Source organism: Rousettus aegyptiacus, unplaced genomic scaffold, assembly GCF_014176215.1.
Source record: "Rousettus aegyptiacus isolate mRouAeg1 unplaced genomic scaffold, mRouAeg1.p scaffold_m13_p_8, whole genome shotgun sequence".
Lineage (NCBI taxonomy): Eukaryota > Metazoa > Chordata > Mammalia > Chiroptera > Pteropodidae > Rousettus > Rousettus aegyptiacus.
In genome coordinates this window covers 5,421,438-5,438,413 of record NW_023416311.1, presented here as the reverse complement: position 1 = coordinate 5,438,413, position 16,976 = coordinate 5,421,438, and the positions used below count along the sequence as shown (strand labels likewise).

At 45.8% G+C, this 16,976-nt stretch overlaps 1 protein-coding gene across 6 annotated transcripts in view; it reads right to left on the bottom strand.

The window, feature by feature from the left end:
• MYH11 (myosin heavy chain 11) overlaps positions 1–16,976 on the bottom strand; it is a 105,673-nt gene that overhangs the window by 87,445 nt on the left and 1,252 nt on the right. For all 6 annotated transcript variants that reach the window (XM_036226202.1, XM_036226203.1, XM_036226204.1 and 3 more), the window contains one exon: positions 3,921–4,282. In XM_036226202.1, the coding sequence (XP_036082095.1) occupies positions 3,921–4,265 (345 nt within the window). In that variant the 5' untranslated portion in view covers positions 4,266–4,282. Of the gene's footprint in view, positions 1–3,920; positions 4,283–16,976 lie in introns of those variants that run through there.

The following is a 16,976-nucleotide window of genomic DNA, read 5'->3' as shown; positions in this document are numbered from 1 at the left end:
CTTTCTCAAGCGATGCCAGAATCAGAGGTTTTCTTTGTTTTTTAATGTATTGAATTAACTTTTATAGAAGCACCCGCTTGGCCAACAGCTTGCAATCTCTGGCTTAGCACCTAGTACGTGCTCAAGAAATCACAAGAAAATCGATTCCTTCCTTCTGCGTGCTTAAAGCTTGCCCAACTCAAAGTCAAATGTACCATGCCCACCGGCCCCAGCCCAGACCTATTATATTACCTCCTGCTCCAAGCTTCCTGTTACCTTAGGTCCCTTTACCATCCTAAGTTGTCACTCCGGCCTAGAGGAAGGCAGAACTTGTCTGAATCCCGGCTCTGCCCACTTTCAGCAATGGACTAAGCATATCTGAGCCTCAGTATCTTGGTCTCTAAAATGGGATAACAGCCTCTGTGTCATACGGTTACTGGAAGGATTAAATAAGACAGCAGTTAAAAGCACAGGTCCTAGGGCCAGCCTGCCTGGGTTTAAGCTACGGTCTCTTTACCAGCAAAAATGGGGCTAAGTAGTAGCACCTCCCCCTTACATAACAGGAATAGTGGCAATAAAAATGTCAGGATAAACTCTTAACTTGTGCATTTTAAATGAATAGTAGCTGCCATCATTGTCCTGCCAGCAACGAGGCTCCTTTGAGAGTCTAACGAAAGCTAAGACCCTCTGCCCCGTAAGAAACGCACGTAGGCACACGCTTTGGTTGTATAGCGGTCTCTCGAGCTTCTTCATCTGGCCTAACACGCTTTATGGCCCTTGGCTGCAACTCCCCGTTCCCCTCTCTGCCAGCCCCTGGCGACCACCATCCCGCCCTCTGATTCTGAGTTTGCCTGTTTCAGATGCCTCGTGTGAGTGGGACCACGCGGCACGTGTCCTGTGTCTGACTTGTTTTACGCATCGTCATGTCCTCATATGCTGTCACGTACGGCAGGATTTCTTTTTCAAAGCTGCGTAATATTCCACCATGTGGATACACCATCTTTTCTTTATCCATTCATGATTTTAGAAGCGTCTAGTTCGTGGGTGTCTTACATGCCTCCCCTTAATAAAAAAAAAAAGCCTCAAACCAAGGTCTGGGCCTTGTTACACCTCAGCACCCCACAGAGAGGTAAGGAGAGTGAAGAAAACATGTACATGACAAGCCAGAGTCTGATCGAGGTCCCTTCCCAGGCAAGGCATGTCACCTCTCTGCCCTGGTCACTGCGTGTGCAGGGTAAGATATAAGTTTCGCTCTCATCAGTGTCGTAAGGGATGAAATGGGCTGGAGAGGACGTGGGACAGTACCAGTACAGCCAAGGACACACCTTCACTGAGCACCCTCCACCTGAGACCTTAGTCCCATTCCCTAGAGCCCACTGCTACATGGTCATGAAAAACTCCAGGCAGGCAGAGCCCAGGCAGCAACAACATCCAAAAGGACAAGGGAACACTATACCAGCAAGTCACTGGACAGAGCTGAGCCCAGAACCTGCATCTGTACGACAACTAGTCAGGACCTTCTGTCTCCTCTAGACTCTTCTGGATCCAAGAGGACAAGATATCCAACAGGAAGTTCTCAAAGGCACACCATTTGAGGTAAGCCTTGCAGAATGGGGTGGAAAGTCCAGCAAGCCCAGCTGTGTGAGCACCATCTGCCCCCCGCCTGTAAACACGGGCCATGCCTTCTGCTCTCCTACGCTGGCGGGGTGACTCACTCTGCCCCCCATTTTACTTCTTTATCTCTTCATCGTGGACAACAGTTTCTATTTAAGAGACTAAATGGACCAGAAAGGATCGAGAGAGGAGTAGGCACGTGGTCACAAGGGTGAAAGGCTTTTCAACTAATCTGTCTGGAGAAGCACGGCAGGAATTTGAAGCTTTGATGCATTTTTAATCTGCTATCAGAAGACGGTTTGAGTCTCGGGACCTTCATTAAGTCCCTCATTTTTTTCTAATTTCTATTTTGGGCTCAAAGACCACGTCGGAAGACCGCAGGTGAGATTCATACAGTGGCCCCTCCTCGATCTCCCTTGATGGAGAGGACATGTCTTAGAATGACAACCTGGTCCCAAAAGGAACCCAGTTTTCTCTCTAGCTCCTTGCAGGCTAGTGTCCTTAGATATGACAGCCGCGGGTTGATAATATCTCCATTCGAGGGCCGTCTTGGACAAAAGGGGCTATCCCTTAAGGAAAAAAGACGACCTTTAGCACTGTGAGCCTCAGCTTGCTCACCTGTAAAATGGGACAAGCATACCTATTCAGAGGCTGTTGTAGTAAGGGAGAGAAGGCATGGCCGAGTAGAGAAGCTGGCTTAGAGGAGGCATTTCTGGGACTATGAGTTGCTTCCCTGTTTTCCCTTGGCTCTTCGAAAAAGCTACAGAAGCCCCTTCCAAACCGCCCATTGGAAGAATGAATCATCGAAGATGGCCTATCCACAGGATACAGTACCTCGTTCTTAAAAGAGCATTCTGGGGTGTGGGGCGGTTGGGACTGAGACGTGGGGGTGCTAAGCACTGCCTTGCACGTGGGAAGGAGAGCAGGTCGCTGACCCACGTGCACTGGCTTTTAAGTATGCGAACATGTACCGTTCTCACCAAGAGACCCCAACGACGCGCCCACATCTCATCAGCTGCATCGCCGGGGGAGGACCGATTTTGTGTTTGCTACGCTTTCCTAAATTTCCCAAGTCTTCTGTAAGGGATGTGTCTCATTTTCCTAATTAGGAAAAAAAAAAAATCTGCAGGACAGTTTTAGAGACGACAAAGGGCTTTTTGTAATTTTCACACGGCAAAACGTACAGGGAAGGACCAGAGGGCATGATGACAGAAGTTCCCGTTTCCACGAGTTTGCAAAAACACCAAGGACACCCGACTAGCAGCGACAAACCTGACCATAACAACAAAGCCAACCATAATGCCTAGCTCGCATTTTGAGCACTTACAACGTGCCACGGGGCATGGCAACTACTTTATTTTTAGTTGAGGCTGGTGCTGGGCTTGTGTGCACTTAACGGAGAAGGAAAAGGAATTTCAGAGAAATTAGGTAACTCGTTCAAGGGGCCAGCATGCCTTTTCCGAGAGGCAAGACAAAGGCTGGGCTGGGGGACTCGTGGCCCCCCAGCCTGGCACCTCTAGGTTACCACGTCTTTGTCTACCCTGGAGAGTTGGTCCAACCCCGCAAAGAATCTGTGCCTCCCCTAGTCACAGCCTCTCATCATCTAGTCCAGGTTGTCCAACAGAACTTTCTATGATGATGGAAATGTTCTACACCTGTGCCTTCTCATACAGCAGTGTGGCTGTTGGGCACTTGCCATAGGGCCAGTGCAACTGAAGAAATAAATTCTTAAGTATTGATTTTTAACTAATGCACATCTAAATTGTTAGCCAGCGGCTGCCATATAGGACAGTGAGGCTCTAGTCCACTCTGATCTGCGCAGTCGACCCGAGGAAGTCCAGGTCCAACCGGGCCATTCCCATTCGTGACAGGGACGGCCTCACAGAACCAGATCTTCATGTCTCCCGGCCGGCTGCCAGAATGGACCAGCCTTCCAAAGGAGGTTATGAGCTCTTAATTTCCAAGATGGAGAAAGAGCAGGGGACTTCTTCATTGAAATCTACTGAGTATTTACCATGTGCCTTGGTGCTTAGCATATGTGATCACGCAGAATCTTTGCAATCACGTGGGGACGGTGATTATTCCCACTTCGCAGATAGGAACACTGAGTCTTTGGGAGGGGAGCTAACCTGTTCAATGCCGCAGAACTAGGAAGGGCAGGACTGAGATTAGAACCCGGGTCTGAATGATTCCATTTTACCATGTAGCCGCCCTCAGTGAGACGTTCAGCATCCCAACCTGCACCCCAAACACATCTCTAGACCTCGCCCTTCCCTTAGGGGCGCAGGAGGCCAGGAAGGAGGGACCGGTCACCCCAAGATACTCACGTAGATGAGTCCCGAGAAGTACCTCTCCCTCAGGTTGTGCAGCACCGAGGCTTCGTTGAGGCACGTCAGCTCGGCCATGTCCTCCACCTTGGAGAACTTGGGCGGGTTCATCTTCTGGATGTCATCTTTGCCGACTGTCACCTTCTTGCCATTCTCCACCAGCTCCACGATCACCTCATCCCCCTTCTCCTCCTTGATGCTGGCCGCCTCGAAGCCCTGCTTCTCCGAGGGGATCCAGACCAGCTTCTTGGCAGCCCAGTCAGCCTGCGCCACTGGGCTATTGATGAAGTTTTTGTCCACAAAGAGGAATTTCTCATCTTCGCTAAGCTGGCCCTTCTGTGCCATGGTGCCTGGTTGGTCCCCTGCGGAATAAGGCGACAGGGTCAGAAACGGGCCAGAACCGAGAGCTGAAGACAGACGAAGCCCTCAGCTCACCCCGATTGGGGAGGTGGTCTACAGAGACATTCCACAAAGGACAAGGGTGTCCCCTGCGGTATTGTTTATGTCGTGAAAGAATGGAAATAACCCGAAGGCCCTTCGGGAAAGGATCTGGATCACTGCCTATCGTCCATCCACATGGCGTTGGACGCGTAACACAGTGAACTACTACCCAGGGGTTAAGAAGCGAAAAGCAGGTCCGTGTGTTGACACAGAAAGACATCAAGGTCTTACTGTTTACTGCAAAAATAAAAGGGGTTAAACACGGAGTTCCCCTATGATCCCACGATTCTGTTCCCAGGCGTCTACTACGCAGGAGAATTGAAAACATACACCCACACGGAAACTCGAATGGGAATGTTCCCAGAAGCACTGTCTGCGATTGGCCAAAAGTGCAGAAAATCCCAAATGTTTATCCACAGATGGATGGACAAAATGTGACATATCCATGCGATGGAATAGTACTCAGCCATATAAAGCGATGCCGTGCTTGCACATATGGGAACATGGATGACTCTGAAAATATTAGTCTAAGTGAAAAAAAAAAAATCCAGTCACAAAGGGCCACACATTGTGTGATTCCAATTACACAAAGTGTCCCAGAACAGGCAAATCCACAGAGACAGAGAGTAGATTCGTGGCTGCCTGCAGCTGGGAGAGAACTAGAGGGTAACGCCTAAGGGGTGCAGAGCTTCTTTTCTGGGGCAATGAAAATGTTCTAGAATTTACTGTAGCTATGAATGTATCACTCCGGGAATACGCTAAAAGCCACTGAACCACACAGTTTAAGGGGGGAGAATTGTGTGGTACGTGAGTTCTCTCTCAATAAAGCTTTCTAGAAAATGAAATCAAAGGGGAGACTGTAAAACAGTAGATATAAGACGGCATTTTACTTAAAATATTTAGAATCATATAGGCAAAATAACTGGCGAAATGCGCTTATTGAGTACACTTTTAATAAAGGGATTTTTACTTTCTATTATTGTTCTCCAATTTTTCAATTGCAGTAAAATACATGTAACATAAAATTTAGTATCTTAACCACTTTTAAGCGTACAGTTCGGTGGCATTAAGTACATTCACTCTGCCGTGTAACCATCACGGGCATCCGTCTCTGGAACTCTTTTCGTCTTGCAAAATGAAAACTCTGCACCCATGACATGCTAACTCCCCGTCTCCCCTTTCCCCAGGTCCTGGCGACCGCCGCCCTCCTTTCTGTCTCTATAATGTGACTCTAAGGACCGCGTATAAGTGGCATCATTCGGTATCTGTCTCCTCGTGAGCGGCTGTTTCACTCGGCATGACGTCTTCAGGGTTCATCCTCATTGTGGCGTGGGTGGCATGTTGTTTGGAAGTGTCTATTCCTCACTGATGGACACTTGGGTCACGTCGACATTGTAGGTATTGTGACTATCGCTACTCTGAACACGGGTGCACTCTCTCCGTTATGTATTTTTCTATTTGTATTTTTCATAATTTTTTGTTAAATTTATGAACAAAAATAGATATTTTTTTTACAAAAACGCATAAGAAGCAGATGTCCAATCGCACTGGTTAAGTGAAGAAATGCAAGTTAAAGCAATGAGGTTATTGACCTCCACCTATTTATTAGCTTGGCTAAAATGGAAACCATTGATAATACCCAATGTTGTCAAGCGCATAGGGGCCAGGCCTCTGCACCCGCCACTCTTAGGATGGAAGGGCCCTAAAAATCTATGCAGACCCTCCGACCTGCAATTGCATTCCTAGAAATTCAGCCAAGGAAACAGACAGGTGTCACAGGGGTACAGGAAGATGCACTGCACTGCTGTTTGGAACTGCCGAGCCCGCGAGCAAGCTCGGTGGCCTTGAGCAAGCACCTCGCTGCGCTGCAGAACGCCCAGCCAACGGAGCGCTGTAATTCCACCAGAATTCAAGATGTGGACTCTTATTTGTGTCCCACGAAGACTTTTTTCCCCCTTTCATTTAAACATACGTATTAAGGTGTCATTTACATGCCATAACATTCTCATTGCAAATGTACAACTCAATGATTTTTAGTAAACTTATGGGTTGTGCTTCATCATCGTGACAAATTCCAGAACATTCTCCTCACCCCAAAAGGTGTTCCTTCGTGCAGATCTGTAGTCCCTGTTCCCACCTCCAACCCCTGGCAACCACTAACCTTCTCTCTCTCTCCACTGATTCACCTTTTCTGGAGATTTCAGATCAACAGATCATAAAATAGGTGGCTTTTGGCCATACAAAGAAACAGGATATATTTCTAAGCTGGAAATACGTATAAATGGAATATTCAGGGATAAAAAAGAAATAAACTACACAATAAAAAAGGCAAATCTAAAGAGCATATGCTCAGTGGAAGAAGCCAGACCCCAAAGACGACATGCTCTATCACTCCGCCGATATGGAAATCTAGGAGAGGCAAAACTATGGAGACTCTAAACAGACCAGAAGTTGCCAGGGGCGGGCAAGGAAACTTGATAAGAGTCACAAAGGAACTTTTGGGGAGATAAAATGTGCTATATCCTGATTACAATGGTGATTACATGACTATATACGCTTGTCAAAACTCACTGACCAAAAGACTTAACACCAGTGAATTTTTTAAAAAAATTAGTGAGTTTTACCATATATAGATTATCCCTCAATAAAGCTAATTGCTGATCAAAAGATTTATAATGGAACTTTTCTTGTCATTTTATATGTGTGTATACATATTTAAAAGTTTGGAAAATTACATGCTAAAATAGTAAACTACAATTCTTTCTGGCCAAATGTCGGGCAGTTTGAACATCAGTAAGAAAATGTAAGAGCTGAAAGATGGGTATGTTTAAATCCGTGAGCTTATAATAATTTTAAAAAAATTCATTAGCATCCTTGTAAGATGCTCGGGAACCAACCCATTATTTAAAAAAAAAAAAAAACTGGTTAAAAAAAAAAAGGGTGAGGGGGTGGACCAAAACACTGATTCTGTCTTTTCTATACAAATTGTCCCTCACGATGAATACATAACTACCAAGGAAAAGTCTATCATACAAAATGTCAAGCCATTAAATGTCCTCTCAACATGGGGAAGCCATTTGTTGATGGCTTCTTCATCTTATTTTCTAGAAGTGTCCACAAGGCAGGTGCTGAGGCAACAGACTCTCTATAGGGCTGTCCAACGACCCGCTCCAGACCCTCTGACCAGATCTGCAAGAACTGCCCTGCCCTGGTGACACTCCTCACCCAGCTCCTCCGTCCTGCCCCTTCTCTCCTCAGCTGCCCCCTTTTGCTGTGCGCCAAAGAACTAAGGTGCAGGCTGAGTTAGGATGTACAGTCACCAGGATACACTGTGTGGCTGATGCCCCTACACCCACGGAAGACTATTCACAGTTCCTTTGAACTCGCCAAGGTAACCTCCATGCTTGGGTACCAAAGCCCCTGGAGATAAAGTAACCAACCCCCACATCCCAAGAATTGGTCCTGGATCTGGGCAGCCAGTCCTGACATGCAGACTTTGCAAGGCAAAATCAGAGGGGCAGATGTGCCTTTACTTACTTTTCTCTTTCGGGGCTGAAAAATAATTTAAAAAACTGATTTGTTCAGAGGGGATGGTTATTTATCCTGGGAGACCTGATCTAGTAGCTCCTTTTTAAAAAAGATGGAGGAAGGAACAAATCATTCCACACATCTGAATGATCACGTCTATTATTCAAAAAAGTGAAATAGAGTTGTCCTAGGTTGACAATCGCATTTCCTGCATTTTAAAATTGTTATTGATTTTCTCTTGGGACTTAATAATCCCAACAGCATCCTCCTCTGACCACACCTTCACTGTTAGTAAAAAGTATTCCCTTCTACTTGGAGGAATTCTGGCTCATAAATGTCGAAGAAACGATAAAACCAGAAGGTAGCAATTTTGTAACCCCTAACAAAATAATCAATCTTAGCAATGTCTATCAGTAATTGCAAAAACCAGAACAGCAACAAGAAAAAAGCCCCCAAATGAGGCTAGTTTAAGGGGTACCAGAAGTAGGAGAGAGCATTCACACCTTAGGGGTACCAGAAGTAGGAGAGGGCAAGGAGTTGAAAAACTGTTAGAAGAAATAATGACAGAAAACTTCCCTAACCTGATGAAGGAAATAGACATAAAAGCCCAGGAAGCAGTGAGAGTCTCAAATAAGATGAACCCAAAGAGGCCCACGCCAAGACACATCATAACTAAAATGCCAAAGGTTAAAGACAAAGAATCTTAAAAGCAGCAAGAGAAAAGCAGGTAGTTACCTACAAGGGAGCTCCCAGAAGAGTGTCAGCTGATTTCTCAAAAGAAACTTTGCAGGCCAGAAGGGAATGGCATGAAATATTCGAAGTGATGAAAAAAAGTAAAGACCTACGAAATAAGATTAGCCCGCAAAGCTGTCATTTAGAATTGAAGGACAGATAGTTTCCTAGAGAAGAAAAAGCTAAAGGAGTTCATCGCCAAGCCAGTATTACAGGAAATGATGGAGGGACTTAAGAAAAAAGATAAAAAATATGAATAAAATGGCAATAACTACATAACTAGCAACGATTCCTTTAGATGTAAATGGATTAAATACTCCAATCAAAAGACATAGGATGGCTGAATAAATAAGAAAACGAGACTCTTACATATGCTGCCTACGAGAGTCTCACTTCAGATCAAAAGACACGCAGACTGAAAGTAAAGAGATGGACGAATATATTTCGTGCAAATGAAAAGGGGGAAAAAAAGCTGGGTTAGCAATACTTACACTAGACAAAATAGACTTTAAAACAAAGGCCGTAACGAGAGACAATGAAGGACCCAGTAATCCCACTTACGGGTATTTATCTGAACAAACCCAAAACACTACTTTGAAGAGACATGAATCTCTATGTTTACTGCAGCATTATTTACAATAGTCAAGATATGGAGGCAACCCAGGTGTCCGACACTGGACGAATGAATTTAGAAGAGGTGGTACACATATACAATGGAACATTACTCAACCATGAAAAAGAATGACATCTTCCCATCTGCAACAACATGGATGGATCTAGAGGGTATTGTGCTGAGTGGAGTAAGTCAGATAGAGAAAGACAAATGCCACATGATTTCATGAGCATGCGAAAATCAAAAGAACAAAGTAAACAAACAGAATGAACAAACTCATAGATACAGAGAACATTTTGATAGTTACCAGATGGGATGTGGTTTGGAGGAATGCGTGAAAGAAGGGAAGGGATTAAGAAGGGATTAAGAAGTACAAAACAATTACAGGGATATAAAGTATAGCATGAGGAATATAATCAATAACAGTGTAAAAATAATGTATGGTATCAGATGGGTATCGCATTTAGCAAAGTGATCACTTCATACGCTCTATAAATGTCTAATCACTATATTGTACACCTGAAACATAATATTGTATATGAACTGTAATTGAAAAATAAAAAATTATTCTTCAAAGCAAATAAAGGTACATTTCGCATTTTTTTAAAAAAGCTCCCTCTTAAATGGAACACTTTGAGAACTTGAACATAGTGGTCAGAAAAAAAAACAGAATTTCATTTGACAACTTCTCCCCCCCAAAAAAGTTTATGAGATGATCCGGAAAATGGTCCTGTGATCTTTATCTACGTAGACAGTCCATTCCTTTTGGAGACAAATGGGAAGTATTTCAGATGAAAAGGCAAACCTGGGGCTTATCTCAAAAGAATCGGGGTGGAGGGAAAATGAAGAGGGACCTGGAGGGGAATCGGGATCGGCCGGAGTGCTGACAATGGCTGAGGCTGCCTGACAAGGTCTCAGCAGGTGGATTACACTGTTCTGCTTTCCATGTTTGACGTTTTCCTTAAAAGGAAAAATATTGCTATATAAAATTTACGAAGCCATCTTCTACTTCTGAGCATTGCCAATATTGCGCCATTTCCCATTTGGCCTGTATGTCAAACCTGGGGTCGAGTTTTCTGAATGCCAAAGGCAATGGTTCACTCTCACGGACCCCGACAGGCTTAATCCTTCACATGTAGGATCACCAAGAAACATCGCCACAGCCTCGGGAGTTGGGTTTTACGATCAGCTCCGCTGTACAGGTACGGAAACTGAGGCTCAGAGTGGCGAAGGAAGTTGCCTCAAGTCACACAACAACAACGACAACAAAAAATGGCAGAGCTGGGATCCGAACCCAGGCCCAACTCCACGTGACGCCCTGCCTCCCACGCGAGCTTGACAGGTGGGTCAGAAGCTCAGCGGGGTAGTTTGCAATAAATGAACCCATCCTTTAAGGCACCTCGCAGAGTGATGGCACCTGATAAACGTTCGAAATGGGTCCCAGATCAGCTGCACGCCACCGCGAGAACAAATCTGAACACACTTGAAAAGGTAGACGCCAAAAAGGCCATACTGTGTGATTCTGGGAACAGGAGGCCCAAAACCAGGTAAATCTAACCAAGGGTGATAGGAGTCAAACGCCATGACCGGAGGGTGGGGCGTGAGGGGGCTTGTGGGCCAGTGTCCTGTTTCTTAATCTGAATGCCCGATGCATGGCTGTGTTCACTCTGTGAAAATTCACCCGGCGGCACACCCACAGGCATGTGCGCGCTTTCTGGAAATGAAGTACACATCCACGAAAAATTCTGACACTCTTTCTCTTTTCCTCTTTATCTTTAGTTACGGTAAAACACACGGAACATAAAATTTACCACTTGAACCATTTAAATGTTCGGCTCGGCAGTGTTAAGTACGTTTATCTTATTGTTCAATTAGTGACAAGTTTTTAAATGTAGCTGGTGACACTCAAAAGGGCCGGGAGAAGTGTTCTATTTGATCCCGGCAGTGTGACAACCAAGTGGGCTCTTTCTAATTGCAATGTGGGTGAGTTGCCTTAAAAGTAAAAACAAACAAACAAACAAACAAACAAAAAAACACAAAAAACAAAAAACAAAAAAAAAACAGCAAAAAAATACAAACAGAAAATTCAAAGGACACAAGAATCTCCATTGCTGGGAACCCTGTCTAATCTAGGATTCAAAAACACAAACAAGATCAAATGCAAAGAGTGGTGTCTGTCCAAAAAAGGAGAGAGAAGCTGACTTGCTTCCCACGGCCCCGATACCTCTGACAGTCACAATGTGTGACATCTGCTTTGGCCAAAGGAAAGAAGAAAAGGGACGAGGAGTGTGGCTTCACCCTAGAAAGGTGTTTCCCAGTCTGCTCCTTGGAACCCTAACCCCTTGAATGTATTTGAGGTGGGGGTAGGGAGAGAGGCAAGGAGGTTGAAACACTTTCAAACGACAACAGAAAGTTCTGTGGTCAGACCCATTTTTAAAGTGCTCCACGTTCCCTCCCCTCACGGAGAGGCAGAAAACTTATCAGGACACCCAAGGTCCTGGTGAGTCCTGAAATCTGAAAGCCATTTCACTCCTTTGAACCCAGGACCCCCAACATAATTCAGCCACAGACGTCTTTGCCACAAAATACTGACAAAATCCCACAGATTTGCTCTGAAGAAAATTCAATTATGTTACTAAGGTTAACATCAGTAATCATAGCTGCTACACCTTACTGAGCACCAGCAATGATCTGATTAAATCCCCTCAAAAACTCTGTGAGAGGCACCGTTACCTCTGGCTCGCACACGAGGAAATGAAGGCACAGAGAGGTTAAGTAACTTGCCCATCGTGGCACAGCTAGGTAGGGTGGACTCTAAATCAAGATACGGTTTCAAAGTGATCTTTTCTGTATTGTCCGTCTTCTAGGGAACAGGCAGAGAAATTGAAGACCAAAGGAAACACAGCCACACACGGGACACATTCTGCATCAGACGTGGCATCTCGAAGGCTCCGGATAATTTGGTTGTATCGTTACAAGGACTTGCCTCAGCATGTGCCCAGAACTCTGAGTTTTCCAAATTCGGGGTGGTGGACAATCAGGCAGAGAATGTCAGGTAAGGCATGAGGTGAGGCCCGGTGGGGAATGAAAAGCAGCTTGCAAAATTGCAGCAGAGATCAGAGATCACCGAGTCCCGTGACAGAACTCTCCCTGTGCTGGGTAGAAGCAAAATCTGGTCCACCCCGCTGTGGTCCTTAATTTCGAGCAGGGTTTCTTGACCTCAGCATATTGATATTTGTGTCCTGTGCACTGCGGAACGTTCAGCAGCATCTCTGGTCTTTACCCACCACTAGTAGCATCCGCTCCGACGCCATGACAACCAAAAATGTCTCCATACACTGCCAGATGTCCCCTGGGGTGCCAAACTGTCCCCGGTGAGAACCACTGCTTTAGAGTCCAAAGATGGCCTCTCTTGGGAAAGACAATTAAAGCTCAGGACGGCCACTAGTCAGCACCAACCTAGAATGCCAAATGAGCAAGGTCGTCGCAGAACAGACAAGAGACAGCCAGCCGCCCACATGGCCAGACCTCGAGGGAGGACCCTCAGTCCTGTTTCTTCCTCCCCAAGCCCTCCTCCTCCTCCTCCGTCTCTCCCTCCACGTCCTGCGTCAGCTCCTGGGGCTGAAAGGACCCCTCCAGGTGATTACACGGGACTGATGGATATAAGTACACTTCATGATCAAGGGCTGCTCTCAAACGTTCTGATGAAAGCAAAGGACTCTGTCACTCTTGGCATTTGCAATGTTTGCCACAGCTGAGTGTGTCTGTCAGCCCTATACACAGCCTTGGCTTCCTCGCCAACAACGAATGGCTTAACTCTCTGAGCACAAACAAGATGTTTGTTAGCCTCTATAAAACCACAAGGTTTCAAGTCCCAGCTCTCCTCCCAACATGCTGCGTGACTCTGGGCAAGTCGCTCTCCCTCTCTGGGCCTTGCAATGTTCATTTGGGGTTGGGGGTCGGCAGAGGTGGTGGTGGGCTGGCCCAGCTCTAACATTTTATGGTATCTGTGATTCCGGATCAAAGGGTTGAATTGAAATTGGACCAACTGTTCAGCTGCATTAGTTTGTTTTAGCATCAATTTTATTTTCCTCAGAGCAGCTCAGGAGTAAAAGGTCCTCCCCTTCCATGTCTACATTAATAAAAGATGAGTAAAATACCCCAGAACCCAAAGAATACAGGATCTGTATGACATCAGGCCTGCTTGACAGCTTCTCTCAGGGTTTCACTGTCAAGCTGCTGGTTCAAGATTGCGGAGCCCTTGAGGTCAGGTGAGCAATCCAGAGAGATCCAGACCAGAGGTGGTTGGGCAGGGCCTTCTCCACCTGTCCAAGGTGGCAGCTTGACTCCAGTTTGTGTCACCTAGCAAGCATGTGGGCCCTGTATAGCCAGCTTTTCGACAGACCGGGAAGACTGAATTGAGGTTTCAAATCCTCACCCCTAAAATTAAACCGCTGCACATTGCAAATGCCAGTCAGGCAAAATGAAAGCCTCTGGTCCTGATCTAGCGCACAACCCACCAGCTGCAAGGGCCTCTGCAGAGAAGCTGTTCCAGGCCTGGCTCAGGTGTGGGAGGAGCCAGGTATGCAGAGGGAAGCAGGATTGGAACTGGGCTCCACGAGGCAGCTGGGACTCTAACTCTGTTCATAACCACTAGAGTTACTGGGACCCTTGATTCATGGGCTATCAGACCAGGCAATTTATTATACACGCCATCTCACCAGGTCTCATAAAGGGGCATTATTTATTATTCATGGAATACTACCAAGGTCCTGAAAAGTAAACTAAAGCATTCGCTAGTAAAAGTTGGAGGCAGGATTTGAACCCAGATCTGAGACCCGACCTCCTCTCAGCAGAAAACCTTTTCCTCACTCCATGGCCTGGTCCCCTTGCCACTGCCCCACCTCCCAATGGCATGGTCCCAAGGAAGCCTGACCTCACCTAACAGGAAAAAGGTGAGCAGTAAACCTGTCATGAAACTTGCCTCAGGACATCTGTCTAACTCACTTGAATCCTAACTGTTTTTAAAGTAATTCCATAAGGAAGTTTTTTTTTAATTAGTAAAGCTAACTTACTTTTCCTTCCTAGCAAGAGCGCTGGGTTAGCAAGAGACATGGTAGCTCCTACAGAGGATGCTCTGGGGACAGACAGAACTGATCATTTCAGGCCTGAGAAGCTCCATTGTGTTTTCTATCTTACAACTCTGGCACGGCACAGCCTAAAAGTCAAAGCATAGTCTCACGTGAGACCATTACAAGTTTAAATTTAGTGTCTGCAGAGGACCATTTAGCAATGTCTATCCATTTTAAATGCACCTGCTCGTTAACTTAGCAAATGCATTGCTAGGAATTTATCCTACAGGTAAATCATACAATATGACAAAACAGATACCCAGGATGTTCCCTGAAACTCTGTTTCTAAGAAATGGTGGAGTGAAGCTGGTATGGTTCCATAAGAGGTTGTCTCAGGAAGATGCTATGCGTCCATACAATGACAGTATTATGCAGCTGATAACAAGAAAACCTTAAAACACGCCGATATAGAAAAGGGTGAAGATATGGAATTAAATGTGTGTGTGTGGGCGGGGGGGGGGACTTAATTTACAGAATGCCAATATTTGTGTAAAAAAGGAAGATCTGGCATAGAAAAGTTTTAGATGCACAAGGAAACATGAACCATGATGACATCTAGAATTTGGGAGGAGGGAAGAGGGGGGAAGGGGGCAGGAGATCAGGGAGAAAGGCACTCTACACCTGGAGCCTGGGGGATGGCTACAATGACCCTGGTGGCCTCAGACACTGGCCCCTTCCGAGCGCGTCTGTGTCTGGGCAGCATGCTCACCAGCGGATGGGAGACAGTTCAAGCCTGCATGAGTGAGCAGGTGGCGAGTGCTCCCCCGGCCCTGAATCACTGACCTAAGTCGGAGGTAGCCAGCTTCCGTCTGCAGCTACAACGGGCAGCACTGGCTTCTCCCTGGCCCAGCTAATCCCATACAGAGGTCCTTCAGATTCCTGCTTGGCATTCTCCCAACTCGGTGTGGCCATGGTTAAACGTGTTTAAAAGTCAGGAGTAGAGGGACGAGACCCCCCCCTCCCCGAGAACAGCAAAACCACAGTGAAAGCCAGATAGGCGTCTCCTACTCACAGGTGGAAGCTTTTAAAGGATGCCAACGTGGCCCTAAATGAGTCACCACCGATGGGCCAGTACAACTAGAATTTCTAATGTTCCTGACACATGTAAGAAAGTGTGGCTATATTAAAGCAGAAGATTCTAATCACCACCTTTAGTGCAAACAGGAATTGGGTTTACGAAAAGAGATAACACAAAAAGAAAATTAGGGACAAACTTCTTCTTTATGGAAAGACCACCCAACAGGCTTCCTGGTTCCACCGAGTACCAGCTGAAACCACACTGAGCAAGACCTTTAAAGTCTCTGGTCATGTATGCTCTAAATAACCGTCCACTGAAGGTGACCAGGGGCCAGAAACTCTGCCCAGCCCTTCATACACATTCAACCTTCCCTTAGGCTCTGGGGTTAGAAAGCATTAGCTTTGTAGGATTCCGTCTTCCTTATTGGCTAGTCGAGTTATCTTAAGTCACTCAGACTCTGCATTTGCAAACCGGGGCGCATAAGAACAGCATCTACTCCAAAGGGTTATTGTGAAGCCAGCAGCAACATGATGCTCATAAAGGGCTTGGCACGTCATTTGACAAAAGTGCTCAACTAACATTAGCTATTCTCATCAGCTCCATTTTACAGATGGGAAAACTGAGGTTTGGGAAGATCAGTGTGGATGATGTCTAAATTTGCTTGTGACAGTCTAGGATTCCCATGGATTTAAAATTGGACATGTTTTTCAAGAAAAAAAAAATCTAATGTATATCTGATGTGAGAATTACACGGTTGTGCTGAAGGCATAAAATCCACCTGCTTGGACCCATCGTACTGACGAAAGGAGACATCTCCTCCTACCAAAATAATAATAATAATAATAATAATAATAATAATAATAATAATAAAAAAAACTTCCAAATAAGAGAGGAATGAGGAAAAGTAATCCCCCTTTCCTCCCAAATGCTTTCTCCTCCGGGCTCCTCCATTCGGTCCTGAAGAAAAAGGACAAGGACAGAGAAATCCCCAGAGTTCCCACCAACAAAGCTGCAACACAAGGCTCCTTTGCCACGGGGCTGGGGACGGCCTCACGGAGAACGCTACCATAAATGGGCATGTTTGCCTCAATCTCAGCCCTCCCCGGGAAAAGTAAGGATACCAAGTACCTTGTACGGAATAATACGTCTATTTCAGACACGAAAATTTAAAAAAACACGGTGTTTACGAGGTGAGCCCCAGAAGCTTCTTGAGGAAGGACCAGCTAATTCGAGTTTCAGACTCTTGGGATGACAGCCCACCTAAGGTCATCGGGCCAACTGGATACCAAACGGTGCCTTTTATTTTAATTTTTCAAAAGGTCAGTTTATGTTTTCTTCAAAGAGAAGATGATAAACACATGCCTTCCTGGAAGCGTTTGGTCCCACCAGAAACTTGACTCTAACAGGGTTTGTGTTTGTGGTAAAGACAAAAGATGGTGGGGTCGAGGTCGTCGTAATAATTAAATGAGATACATTAAGTCAAACACTGCTACAGTGCCTGGCACGTAAGTGCTCCATCAGCGGCAGCAGCCTCGGTGGGGAGGCGGGTAAGAGTGCTTTTCCTCTCAGGGATGTTCAATGTTCTATTTTAC